Here is a 14,603-nt window from a genome sequence, read left to right as displayed (position 1 = left end):
ATGACTAACCTCTGATTAAAATGTCTGTCCTCATTAAATCCAAGTAAAAGGTACAATATCTTTAAAAAAAAAAAACAACGTAGCCTGAAGAAAGGAACAGTTCCTCACCATCGATAGATAGGCCTCGTGACCTCTCGTAAGATAGGGACATCAAGGAAAGTTGTTTGATCTACTCTCAAACGCAGAGCAAGGATGCCTTGGATGCCTGGTGTGGCCGTGTCGCCAGGCTGTGGTGTCTTAGAGCCTGGGGGCCCCTGGGCCTGGCCGTGAGCTTTGGAGCAGGGGACTTGGAGATCAGCTTGGTGGGTGGTAGGACTACATACCCTGAAATCAAGCCCTGGCTCACAGCTTTGTAAGGATTCTGGGGACCTTTTTCCCAAAGGGTTCTGGGATAGGAGGGGCAGGAAAGAAAGCCACAAACCAAATGGCAAAGACAAAGTCAAACTCAAACCATTTCAAGGGTTGAACACAGCTATGATCCTTTCTCAATCAGAGCTAACTGGATGAGAAGGGATAGGGAAAATCAGAGGCTGATTTCAATGCAGACAAGTTTTCTTTAAAATTGTTTTACCCAGTAGCAAACTAACATTTCAAGCAATTACTGATTTCTGGACTAGGATGGAAGTTTTGCTTTATGTTCCACCGAGAAGTCCCCCGTATTTGGCAGGGTCCCTGAAGGTGTGAATTCCCTTCTGGTTCTTCCTTAGGGAAGCAGCTGTTCCCTCCGACAACTGCATTTTTAGGTTGGGTGGCGGGGGAGGGGGGGTGTTGTGGGATGTCAAACTGCAGGGTGAGTAAGACCAGTGCTTCCTGAATAATGAGTAGCACTTTGCTGGAATAACAGTGTTTATGACAGTCATACCTGCTACAATTTCTGGGTGCCCATCCAGTACTAGGTACTTCCCATACATTAGCTGATCCTCAAAATACAGAAAATGAACTGAAATGTCACATAAAATGTCCAAAGTCACGCAGTCAATGCAGCTGGAAAGGGTGAATCTCGAGAACTGATCGAACAACAAATATCATTGAGTGCCTCCTGGCCCCCGGGCCCTGGGCTGGGCATTAGACCCATCCCAGTGAATGAGGGGCACCATTGTGTCAGCATCCCAGAAGGGACCCTGAATTCCAGCAGTGAACTCAGCACCGAATGAGATGTTACGACCAAAGCTGGATCAACTCTCTTGGAATTGAGAAACCAATCAGACAGCCAAAGTTTTATAAGAAGCATAAATAGCCAAGAGGCTTCTGACCAAAGAAGCTGCTCATTTGGGCCTACAAAAGGCACAACCATCTTTGGCAGAATAAGGGTGAATGAGGACTCTGTAATTCACGAGCCAAAGGACCTTCCGACAGGATTGACACGGGTGTTTTGTTAGCACGGGGCACACTTAAGGTAAACACGCAGGGCAGTGGAACATCAAGATGGGTGTGTTTACTGCCTCTAGGTAGCAAGCGATTAAGTACCTCTAAGTGTCTCACCAGAAACGATGCTTAGGGCCGACGAGGCAAGCTTTACTCTCTCATTCAAAATTATGGATGTTGTCTGGCCAGTGGATCATGAGATCGTTCACGCTATAAAACAAGTCAGGCGTGAGAAACCTCTCTCTGACAAAGGATCTCAGCCTTGAATTAGAGTTCCGCATCACTCATTGTCTTAGAGACAATCGAAAGACAAATCTGGGAAATAAGGGGCCTCCTTCTCTGGGATATGTGACAAATATATTCCATCCAAATGTAGGCTGGAGCACGGAGATTTTTTTTTTTTTTTTTTTTAAATACAACAAGTGAGGACCATTGTTGGCCATTAATAAAAAGAAAGGGAAAATGCAGTGGATATGCAGGACACAAAACCCCAAATGCACCACAACGAATAGACTGAGGTATTCTGTCCACAGGAAAGGTGGCTTCCTTGTTCTAAAAGAGATCAGAATTTCTTTTGTCCTAACGTGAGCCAGCGAATGCACTCATTCTGCCACAAAAGTGAGGATGCTCACATTGTGTGATGAAGGATAACTTCTGATCTCACCCCCAAATCCTCTGTGGCTGTCCAACTTCTCCCCAGTTTCTTCCAAATGCCCCCAACTTCACTCATGAAGCCGTCAGGTGTTTAAATGCACTCAACCTGGAGTCTGACCCCGTGGTTGCTGTCTAAGTTGGCAAGGTCAAAGCTCGGGTGCTTGGTGGCAGCAGCAGAGCTCGGGGAGCCGGACCCGGGCAGGAGGGAAGCACGGGCTGGGCGCCGACAGGGACCCACAGGGTCAGTCACCTCGGGCTTGGATGCATCCTAGGAGCCCCGAGCCAGAGAATGAAGCTGCAAGGCAGGGGAGGCACGGGCAGGTGACTGTCACTTCAAACAAACGTCCTATTGTGGGCCTGGTCCAGGACCGCTGGGGCAGAAGGGGAGAACAGCTAAAGCTCAGTCCTAGTTAAGTGAAGGGGTGGGTCTGGGCCACCCACTCTCACCACAGGGCTAAGAAAAGACCACGGCAAGGGAGAATCCAGGTGCCCAGAGCTCCCCAAAGGTCACCAACAGCAAGAGCAGTGGTAGAGCCACCTACTGATGGGGGAGGAGGTTCCTGGAATATTCCCTTTCCTGGTCCGGAAAGATCCGAGAAGCAGTGGGAACAAGGGGCCACGGAATAATTACAATCACAGCAACACATCTATGGGCACTTTCTGTGCACCAGCTATGGTTCTAAGCCTCACCCCAAACCACGGTCATCCCCATTGAACAGATTAGGAAATTTAGGCACAAGAAAGTTAAGCTCCTTGACTCAGGCCGCTTTGCTTGAGTGAGGGAGCTGCACCTTATCCTTTCACCGTTCTGCCCAGCAACAGCCAACGGGGGGCCACAGCCACCATTCAGTTGCTCTGTGGATTCAGGAGGGGTCATCCGCCCAGTGTCAAGGACCTCGCTCTGATGAGGTTTCAGAGAGGACAATCGAGGGGAATCACCTGAGATTTGAACAATGCCAAGATCTAATATCCTAAGTCAGTCCCAGAGTGATTCGCTCTAGGGGTGGGTGCCATTTTCAGCTTCAGTTTGGCCCGGGGAGCAAATGGCCACGCACATCCTCGAGCAGCCTCCCCGGTGTGGGGATTTGGAACTTAGCGGCTGGATCAGAGGGACCTGGGGGTGAATCTCGGCCCTGCCCCTTACTAGCAGCATAACTGTGGAGAGATCAAAAGTTCTCAAAACCCGTTTCCCCCATCTGTAAAATAAAAATGTTTATAAAGATAAAATAAAGCTATTTATAAGAGAGATGTGTCTCACAAGGTTTGAGCATGGGAGCTCGGCAACACGGGCAGTTGGGCCTATGCCTACAAACCAGAGATAATGGGGGCGCCTGGGTGGCTCAGTCGGTTGAGCGTCCGACTTCAGCTCAGGTCATGATCTCACGGTTTGTGGGTTCGAGCCCCACGTCGGGCTCTGTGCGGACAGCTTGGAGCCTGGAGCCTGCTTCGGATGCCGGGTGTCCCTCTCTCTCTGCCCCTCCCCCACTTGTGCTCGGTCTCTCCTTCAAAGATAAACTTTTAAAAAAACATAAAATAAAATAAAATAAGATACTGGTAATGGTACAAGCCCTAAAGGTTTTCTTGGTAAGGATTGTTGGGGTGACAGGACAGAACGTGAGCAGGGTGCTTACGCAGAGCCTTGTACGGGCTAAGTGCTCGAGGAGGGTTAGGTATTATTAAAGTAAATTAATCTAATCCATTTTAATAAAAGCAAAAACCACCTCAGCTCCCTAAATGTGTTTAAATTAAAGAAGTTGCCTTAATTATGGCATTTCCCCCTCCCAGCCAACAGCCTATTACCGGGAGGGAGACAGAGCTAGAGAAAGACAGAAAGGCTGCCCTGGTATCAGCTGTCCTGAGGCAGGACTGTGTGTTGGGCCAACTAGGCTGCTTCATTTGCCCCAGAGAAACCCTCTGAAGAAAGGCAAAGGGCAGACGAAGAGAGGGGCTCAAGACGCTCCCTTGGTTTTCCAGCATTTCTGGGACTAGGCCTGCAGAGAGGACCCTGTGGGCTCCCAGGCATGCTGCCTACCAGGAGGGGACGGAGGACGGCAAAAGGGAGGCACGTTCCTGCTTGACAACCAGACACGGGACATGGACACACGGGGACAGAGGTCTGAGAGAGCCGGTTTTTCTCCAGGTGTTCCTGCGTTCGGGGACGTCCCAGTCAAAGCAGTGTTTGGATGGTCTGGGGGCAACAACCGCACACACTTGCTGGTGACACAGTGGGCACCGAATCCATAAACCCCGCAAGGCTCCTTCCCACGGCGTCCTCGACCCTGGGGGGCGGGGGCGGCCGCTGCCACCCCGGAGACGAGACCACGTGTGAGGCACAGGAAGCTTCCAGGAAACACGAGCCGAGACACCGTTCTACTTCAATTATTGATGCTGTTGTTGCAACAACGGAGACGGGAGAGATCTGGGATTTCAGATCCAGGAAGGCTTGGTGCTGTGCCTGCCATTTCGGGGCTCATCAGAGGGAGAACGGGGCCTGAATCTGGCTTTTCTGGCTCCTGCCCTGGTTCTTCCCGCTGCCCCTTGGCTGCTTTGCTCTTGGCTTGAAGCAGGGGATGCGGGCCATTAAACCAATGCCTGCCTGAGCTCGGCCTTGCTTAAAAACCAGAGAGAGAATTGAAAGCACAGCGGGAGGGTGGGGCTACCCCTTCAAGGGCACCGGAGTATCTGTCACCTAATAATTTTTAAATTTTTTTTCACAATGACGAAACTGGAAAAAGTCTTCAACTTTCTCCTGCTCGTGGAGCACAGGAAAGGCAGAAATGAAAGCCTTGAGTAGACAGCAGCCCCCTGGGCGGCCCCGCTGCCCCACGTACTTTTCTTCCAAAAAAATCCAAAGCCACATTGGGCGATTTTATAGAAGTTGCTGGCTCACTCTGCCAACCACTTCTCTCCTTCCTGCCCCAAGCCATCATTCCGTCACCCTCCTGAGAAAGGGCTCGTGGGCTGCCAGCCACAGAAAATAGCCCACTTCTAAGTGACGATGCGTGACAGAATGTCTCCGTTTCCAGGGGGTGCCGAGCAGAGCCATGCCAAAGAGCCTTTATTGCAACTTTGTTCGGACTGACGACGAGATTTTCTCCGAGCACTGTGATTACAGAGAAGTAATCTTACATACAAAATCATAGAAGAGCGGGTTAAGACGACAAAAATCATGCTGGGCAAGAGCCAGTGTGTCCCGAGTGGTAACTCCCAACAAGTCTTTGGGCTCCTGCTCTGCTCACAGCCCTGCAGGGGAGGCGGGGATGGAGAGAAGGGACACTCCTGTACTGCTTCCCGATTTCTAAAATGTTCCTCTACCCCCTGGTTCCTCACGCTGATGCTGGGAAGGCGGCAGTCCTTACTGAATCGTTTCACAGGTAGGAGCACCTAGCGTGGAGTGAGTTGCCCAAGGTAACTTAGTGTATGCCCGTGCACTGGCACAACTCTGGTGGGGAGCCATCCACATGTGTTGTGTGGTGCACAACCTGTGTGGTCATTCGCAGTGGCTCTGTGTGATGGCCACATGTGCTTCTGACTGCAAATGTCCCCTCAGTCACCTGCTGAACCTTCTTCCACAGGCTTCCTATGGTCCTCGGAGGGAGCATGGGGCTGGGCACACGGAGCTCTCAGGGTCTGCTAAACAAATAAAGGAGTTAACAACCTTTCTTTTCACCTTAGTTTAATTACAACCTCCTTGATTCAGGAAGCATGGAAGGCATGGCGTGCCTGGGTGGCTCAGTCGGTTAAGTGTCCGACTTTGGCTCAGGTCATGATCTTGTGGTTCTTGGGTGCAAGCCCCACGTCGGGCTCTGTGGTGGCAGCTTGGAGCCTGCTTCGGAGTCAGTGTCTCCCTCTCTCTCTCTGCTCCTCCTCTGCTCACGCTCTGTCTCGCTCTCAAAAATAGGCATTTAAAAAAATTAAAAAAAAAAAAAAAAGATGGAAGGCAGCCTCCTTCCTCACTGCCCATAAACCTTTGTTGTCTCCAAGCACTCACAGGTGAAATCTCTCCAACGCAAAACAGCGTGGGAGTATATAAACCAGGAAGAGAGCAGTCCCAGACGGAAGAGAATCAGAAAAGCTTAGTGGCAGTTTGGGGACAGGCCTTCAAAGATGGGCCCACAGAGAAGGTAGGTCAATCTGAGCCATTTGACCGGCCGGGGCAAACGCACAGAGAGACAAAGCTGAGGACACGGGAGTGACACAGGTTGGGGAGCACAGGTGAAGAGCAATGGAGAGAAGGCACCGGCAAAGTAGAGGCTGGCCACCAGACAGCCTCAATGCTGGGCAAGCGAGGTGTGAATTCACACGGTGGAATGGGGCAGGCATGAAGGTTTTGCTCTGCAGAGTTCTACTTGGGGAGAGGAGTCTGTGACCTGGGCAACCGGACTGAGGGTAGACGAGCCAGGTAAAGGAAGACAGACAAGTAAGTGCGAGGCACCAACGCCTGGTCCTGCCGGCCCGAGCCTGGCCAGCCCCAAGCGGGGAGGCAGGAAAGTCAGGAGAGGACCACCCCTGACGCTTAGCTCTAGGAGACTAGCTGGGGCCACTCACCATGGCTGTAGATCCATACTTAATCCCAAGTAAGATGATCCCGAGCCCAGCTGAGGGGTTTCAGGGTCTCTCTGTGAAATCCTAGAGGAGGCACTTGCCGAGCGGAACACCTCCAGGAGGCGAGAGTTCCCCAAGCGCCCCGTGTGCCTGCCCGCACACGCTGTTCATTAACTTCGGTGACACAGCCATCACGGTGGGTGTATAAAAGCACATCCAATTAGCCAGGCCTACATGAATATTTGCACTCTTAAATCTTTTGCATTTCGAAAGGGTTAAAGCTTATTATTAGCATATAATTTATAGTCCTTTCTCCCAGGAAAGGAATAATGCACAGTAAATGCCACATTCATTTTAATAATACATGTTACAGTCTGTGCCCAACATCTGCACAAAGGTAAAGGAGGCAGATTTTTTTGACATGTCCCACTCTGCCATCTAAACACAGGCTTTTTGTTTCTTAAGTGACGGAAGGTTTAATCAAGAAAGCAGGCAATTCATCAATCGAAACAAGGCAGCGTGCGTGCGCGTGACAGCACACACATGGTTGTGTACAGAGCAAACCTGGCCACCTGTCAACTGCACCTTTTACATCAGGATATACAAATACACTATGCGATCAATTCCCCATCCGCTCCCATTCATTTCTTCTTTTTCTTATTATATTTTTCTTTGTGCTCGATTTTGTTGTCAGTCAGGGCAAGAATAGATGGATAGACAAGGGACGCATGGCTGTTAGGGGTGATGATAAAAATTTATTTGCCTTTAAAATGACTTATTTCCTCCTTGATTTGAGCACCCTTATTATAAATATTTCTTTCGCTTCATTCAGGAATCTCCCCCGTCCGCTATTATCTATGGCCGTGTCGAACGGAGGCTTCTCTCCTGGGTCCTGGCCACCCTCCCCTCCACGTTCTCCCCCACCCTGCCCCCACCTTCTCCAACCAGTCCTTGGTGGTTCTGAAAATCCTCGGCGGAGGATGAAGGAAAGCGGGGGTCTGAATACAAGGCCACATAAGGCACACGAGTACGTCCATGACGGACAAAGGCCATGGGGGACGTTTGCGAACGCAGAGGTTGCCTGGCGTTCTTAGGTGGGGGCTTCCCCTGGAAGACAGTGGTGTTCCCTCAATTGTGGTTACTGGTAACATCGTCCCTCAACCCACGCACGGCTGACACGCACCCAAACACAGGGGAAGAGGAGAACCAGGGGCATGCACACGGGAGATGCGGACACAAATCCTGCAGAATACCAGCAACGCTGGGCACAAAGCAGTTGTTGGTTAGAACGTCTCACACAGAAACAAAATCAAACCGTCTTTCTCGAGCACCCCTATTGTTTTGGTCTCTTAGCTTCATTGTCCAACCCGACCATACTTTATGGTCGTTAAAGGATTAGGTTTACGTTCAATTTTCCAGGTAAGATTTTTTTTTTCTTTTTTTTTTTTTCCCTAAAAGACAGAAATAATGTAATCGCTGCAAACGAAAGGAAAAATGTGTGTCTAATTGTTTGGTATGGGGCAGAGGAGTTTTTAAATGATCACACTGTAAAACATACAGATTTTTTTTTTTTTTTTTGGAAGAAGATGAGCTGGTAGCAGAAATTTTATCCAATTGGATGAAATATATAAATCATGAATTTCATAATGCTGATAATTAAATGTCCATCTTCCAATTTAAATGAGGACTAGATTAAAACTGCATGGAGAAGGCTGATATTCAGAAATCATTAATTATTTTTAATTGCTCTGTGCTTTCCTGGTCTGATGTCAGAGTTACACAGCTCATACACGGTTCTGTTTCAGATGAAATCCTTCTCCTCTCTGTGCAAGTCTTGTGAGTCAAGGCGAGGAGTCGATGGACTCAGATTGTCCGTGCTCACAAGGCTTCCTGCCCCAACATCTTGAAAGGGGGCTGGATTTTAAGAGGGCACAGCTGTAGAGGGCAATAGCAGGGCTTTTCCAGCCATCAGAAAGCACTCTGGAAAAAATGAGAAGACCCAAGAACACTAAAGGTGGGGGGAGACTCCCCACCCCCCCCCACCCCCCCGCCCATCTGCTGGGACAGTTCCAGGTTATAGCTTTTGTCCGGGTGCAAGTGGGGACCCCTTCTACTCTCAAAAGTGATGGTGTGGGCAATCAATTCTGTGGTCAGCCCCATGCTGATGGACAAATGAAGAGATCAGCAAGGCCAACTGCCTACGTACCGAAGGGAAGAGAAGCCGGGCCCCTCGGCCCCCCATGCGGTGAGGCTTCCGGGTATTTCTGCACTGTGGCTCATCCGGAATTCATGGACTGTTTGAGATTTTGGTCTTTCTTGCATGCCAGTTCCTATATGCACTTGCATAGTTTTACTATTTTACACTACTATGTCAATTTTTTTTTCGAAAGGGAGACAAATGAGTTCTTTGGGGAAAAATCTGCACTTGGAGGTCTAAATCAGTTGATAACAACAAAACAAAAGGGTAGCGCAGCGTGGTTCCCCATGCCTATTGCCTCCTGTTCGTTAAGCCAAACTGCCCTAAGTCCGATAGCAGACATTCCTTGGTTAGAAAAAGTGATCGCGGGCATGTCGTGGCAGAGCCGCTCGGTATGGGAGCCTATGGCCCAGGTGCGCCGTCCAGGGTGGACGGGAGGTCAGGGAGCTCCTCATTCCTGACACTCCCCACGGCTCCAGTCCCTAAGGCACAAGAACATTTTGAAAATGTCTCCTTCAACCACCAAGCATGTTAGGGGTTCAAACACGAGCAGATCCCCCAGTACACAGGCCTCCAGGCTGTCCTTCTCAAACTCCCTGAACAGGGGCTGTTCTGCCGTCCACAGACAGCATCGTATAGGGCCCGCTTTATGAGGAAGAATTCCGTAAAAGGAATAGTTAGGCTCTTCCCAAGCAACCAGCTTATTTTTATTCTTATCCATACAGAGCTTGTCCTGATTTAGAGCCAAACCCAGAATCCCCTTTGTGAAAAACCTCGCCCACAGCCGCACCCCCTCTTTTCCAATCTATATTTTTGTTCACGCTTCCGTTTTCACTTCCACCTTGATTTGGTTACGTGTTATTTTTGGAGCTGCCTTCTATCTGTCAGGAACAGGTGGAATATAAATAAATCAGACATCTAGACATCTAAAACAGCTCTAAGGGGGAAAAGGAAGGGTCGGAGGCTATTGTTCGGGACTAAAACAGAAGACTTCCCAGGAGAGAGAAGATATTCCGAAAAAGAAAACCAGCATCGAGAGACAGAACGAGGACACTCAGGAGCAGGGATGCGGGATGGACTCTAGAAAAATCAATGTGGCCCCAAGGAGAGCCCTCTCTGGAGGGAAGGTCTTAGAGGCACCTAACTGAGGGGAACACACAGGTTAGAACGTCGCCAGGAGAGCACGAGCCCACGAGCTGCCATTCGTCAAATGTAAGAATGAAACAAAAGTGGTTTGCCAGCTCTCACATACACGGATAGTCAAGTGGGCCACACCAGGCACCCACCATTTCATTTCTAGCTCCTCTTTCCAGGAAAATCATCCTCAAGCCCTAATGAATAGAGGGACATGGTGATGTGGGGAGATGGCCCAAGCTGCCAGGCTCTCATGCTCGGTCTGCCTCTGTACCACCAGTGGAACAGGCCAGATGCTGTCAGCCTTGCAGTCAGCGGTCTTTGGGAGATATCGGCGGACAGGAGATTCCGGGGACTGGACAATAGAAAAAACCCACATATTCTCAAAAGGGGACCCTAAGAAGATAATTGACCTGTGGCCTGCGAGTGATCTCCAGTAGAATTTAGAAGCCCGTTCTGAGTCAGGAGGCTTGTGAGCTCTCAGAAAGGACAAGGCACTTACGGGGGCCAGTGGGGCCAAGAGCATGCCAAATGAACTCCGGGTCTAAGCTTTTTATTATAAAAGCAACACTTGCCAACATAGAAAATTGAGACACTACAAAGAAGGAAAAAAGAAAAAAAGAGCAGGCAAGGCTGGTGAAAACCCCTGGAAACACCCTGGCAGGTACCTTCCCAGACCTTTCCAGACTTCACATTTTTTTTTAATGCAATCACATTGCACACTCCGGTTGCCACTTACCATCCATGCACACTTTTTTATCCACATCATTTTTTCATGCCTGACAAGGCCATTGTAAGAACGTTTCATAATTTAACCCTTTGCTTTTGTTTTGGATATTTACGAGCTCCATCCCCCAACCCCTTTGCCTGAGTGTTATCATTTTTAAGAAGCGGCGTGGCTCATCCCTGTGGATGAGTCTCTTCGTACACCGCTAAGTATTTCTCTGAAGTTCTTACTGGCAGAAGCGGGAGGATCAAAGGTGTGCTTTGTGGCCGCGTGAGGAGCGTACAGGGTGTCTGAGCAGGGGGACAGGAGCCTCTCGGGATTTCAGCACTGAGTCAGCAGAAGCCCCTCATCCCACTTCTGTGGGCAAGACAGAGCTATTGGCGGAACAGTTGGCACGTGTTGGCTGATGGATTGCATCTGGACCCCCAAACGGCTGAATGAACATGAACATGTGGAAAGACAGGGCCCAGCTGAACAAGGGAGGGCCCCACAGAGACAGAACGGGCTGGCCGGAGGTAGTGGGCACAGATGCCAGAGGCATTCGAACGGCCAATCGGGATGATTGCCTGCCCCAGGGGTCAGAGAGAGGATTCCCGAGCAGGGCAGATACCAGGCTAAAGGCTCTCCTTCCTCCCTCCCATAAACAGTTCACGAACACATCCGTGTGCTCAGGCCAGGGCTCCGTACTCTCTCCTCCCCTTCCTCTAGCAGCTCAGAGCACCGTCTCTTCCCCCGCAGGCCTGACACACGCGAACCGTCTCAGTGGAAGGTACAGGAAAGAGGACAGATTAACAGGTGTGCCTTTGAGAAAAGGTGTAAGAGTAAATATCACTTTAGTAATGACGCATACGAGTTACAAGTGGACGGCTCGCTTTTCTGATTACTTAGTTTGGAAACCTCCTTTGGAAGGGCCTACAAACGAAGGGAGCCATGATTGAATGTTTTCAGGAAGGAACCAGAGTGCACCAGGGGTGTGTGCCAAAGGCCTGGCCCCTGGAGTCTGTGGTGAACGTGCACCAGAGAGCCGGTCCAGAACAGGATGATCCATTCATTTGGTTACCAGCAGAGCTCTGATGACCATGCATTGGGCACGCTTTGCCTTGAGTGTCTTTGGAATAAACCATTGAAACCTTAACTTTGCGATACCAAACTGAGATGTGCCACTCAGCGCCAGATCCTGTTCATACGGAGCGGGGGGTGTGGGGGGTGGGGGTGGTCTCTGTTCCCTTCTACCAGAACGGCTCGCAGGCAGGCAGCTGGTGGGTGGGCGGGCAGGCTTCCCAGCTGCACCACGGTTGCCCAGTGCTGAGCTTGCAGGCCTTATGGAGGCAGCGGGCCCTGCGGACTCTTCCTGGCAGCATTACAACAAAGCCGTCCCGGACCCGGGTGGAGCGATTTGGTGCCCGCAGCCGCCGAGGAGACCGGGGCTGCCCACGGCCCTGCCGTAGCCTCGACGGTAGACGTTTGGAAGATAAAACCCAACAGACTGCCACTTACATAACTGTAACAGGAAGTTTCTGAATGGCTTCCCCTGTGTCTTGAGGCCGTTACCTCGGTATTGCTAAACTAACAACACCTCATCAAAGCCGCGGGGCGAGGAAGCAGTGGTCCAGAGGCAGACAGGAACATTCCTGCCAAACCAGGGGAGATTTCACTCTGTGGGCCCTTTTCTGCAGAAATGTCAACAGCTGGGAAAGCCATCAGAGAACCCAGGTAAGGTGGGGGGAGCTGAACACCGTGGCTGGAAAAAGATTTGCAAGCTGGAGGGAAAAAGTCATCTGCTTTGATTGAGCTTTCCTCATGTGCATTCGGAACGGGGTCGCCCTGCTGGATTTCACAGACCTGTTTTGCACCACCATGCCACGAAGCATCTGGGGAAATATTCAGCTTTTCTACAAAATAGGTCATCTTTCCACACTCGTTACGCTCCTTGTCGACTTTGCTGAAATGGCCACAGCACAAAAGAAATCCTCTCTGGAGGTGCTTTTCTGAGACAACGTGCTCCCTCTACCCTTTGGGGCGACCAGGGCTTTCAGAACATCCCTGGCCTTCCCTTTCCCCACCCAGAAATCGAACAACGGGCTTTTGCTTCTACTTCCAAACCTATTAGGGAGTGATCATAACAAGAGAAACTGATACTGACATGAATTATACCATTGTTCTATTTCATCTATTTAGTAACCCCAAGTTGCAATTTTTAGAAAAAAGATTACCTTTTAAATAACGGATTCATTATGGTACATGAATGAATGCCATGTTCCCGTGTTCAAAACGTCACTCACCATTAAGGGTGTGCGCTGGTAAGTGGCACCGATTTGCTACTTCCCCTGATACACAAACGCCCCTGACTGGAGGCCGAGGATAATCGGAGGTGAGCCTGCGGGTTTCCTCCGCTCTTAGCGGGTCACCTGTGCTGCCAGGCACCTAATGAATCTCCACTCTGTAATAAGGGTTGCAGGAGTCCCCCTCCCCGGGTGAAGGTGAAAAGGGAGACTCACGCCGCTGACGTTCCTGCCAAAGTAACACCAGCAATTTCAAGGCCGGGTTCAGAAATCGCAGACCCCCACAATGGTGGTTGGGAGGGGAGACCGCCGGTGTCCGTTCGGGCCACAAATCTGGCTTTGGGAAATGAGAGGTGCGGACAGACCTGGATGTGGGCTGGTGAGCAGACCGGGCCTGGGCTCTGTGCTGCTCCCAAGACCCCAGGGGCAATCTGCCCTGGCCCTGGCCCTGGCAGGTGACTAATACAGGGACTATTCTCAGGAAGCCTCCCTTCAAGCTTGTGAAATCCACACATTGTTTTTCATCGTTAGTCTCAAAACACATGGAGTATCTGGCCCTCTTCTAAGTGCTGAGGTGACACAAAGGAAGGAAAGGGCTGATCTCTGCAGGGAACAGGCCCCTTGCAGGGTGAAAGAGAGAGGGAAGACAGATGCCATTCGAAGCCAGGAGACACGCAGAGGGAGGTGGTGCCCGGGACACAGACACGGTAGCTGGCCAGTAGCAGAGGCCCCACGTACCTGATATGGCATACAGATTGGAGTGCTGGTACTCATAGTCAGCCCGAGTGCTGTTCCTGCCTCGGAAGGTAGCAGGGAGCGTTAGAGAGATGTGCCTAAGAAAGAGACGGAGGAGAAAGGAGGTTACAGGGCACGCAGAGCACTCCCCAAGGTCCAGAAAGCCCCCGTACCACCAACGGCCCGCAGCAGCACAGAGCGTGAGGTGGGGGCGCCCTGGTGAGCAGGCCCCCCAACGGCTCGAATTCCCCCAAGGAATTCCGAAGTTTCCAGGCATCAGAAGTGACCTTTTTTTCTAATTCCTAAAAGAACATCCAAGTGGAGGAAAGGGTTTCCCAAGCCTCATGGCATGTCCAACCCCAGGTGCTTGAAGGAGGTGGGCAACTTAGTCTCGACCTCTGCCCACGGGGCAAGATATACCAGCAGGAGCAAATACTTAGGCTCTGGACAGGCGTCTCGGTTTGTTCTGCCATCTTGGCTCATTATCCACCCAGTGGCTTTCACACCTGTCCCATGGAGCCACTGAGGATAACCGTGCAGGAAGCACTTTGTGAACAAAGGTGTTGAGCATTATTATTACCATGTGAGTCCAGGAAAACTAACAACCACTGAGAATCAGAATGGCATGCTCTTCTGAACGGCTATGCCTGCATGTTCCCCCCTCTGGCAGAAGCACACAGTAGGTGCTTAGGAAAGCACCTTTGATTGATTCAACACTGTCTTTTATGGCACAGGTGTTGGCCATTAAAGCTCACAGTGTGCACAGAGCAGAAGCGAGTATTCAATCAAAGTAGATAAGCCATTTAGTGTGGTCATCAGCTGCCTTTAGCAAATGCAAAAAAGATGAAAACGATAGGAAATATATTTCAAACCCAACAGGTCTGCATAGAAAAAACAAACAAACAAACAAACAAACAAACAATAAAGCCTCTTCCTGGTATGACTGGGAGGTGGCCTGAAATAG

General features: G+C 50.4%; 1 protein-coding gene across 4 annotated transcripts in view; it reads right to left on the bottom strand.

Moving 5' to 3' along the window:
* Positions 1 to 14,603, bottom strand: part of MVB12B (multivesicular body subunit 12B) — a 206,181-nt gene that overhangs the window by 82,650 nt on the left and 108,928 nt on the right. For all 4 annotated transcript variants that reach the window (XM_078436492.2, XM_078436490.2, XM_078436491.2 and 1 more), the window contains exon 7: positions 13,643 to 13,737. In XM_078436492.2, the coding sequence (XP_078292618.1) occupies positions 13,643 to 13,737 (95 nt within the window). The remainder of the gene's footprint in view (positions 1 to 13,642; positions 13,738 to 14,603) is intronic.

This window comes from Panthera onca, chromosome D4, assembly GCF_046562875.1.
Source record: "Panthera onca isolate mPanOnc1 chromosome D4, mPanOnc1 haplotype 2, whole genome shotgun sequence".
NCBI classification, from domain to species: Eukaryota; Metazoa; Chordata; class Mammalia; order Carnivora; family Felidae; genus Panthera; species Panthera onca.
The sequence above is the reverse complement of the archived record's forward strand: the minus strand, read 5'-3'. Positions and strand labels throughout refer to the sequence as shown.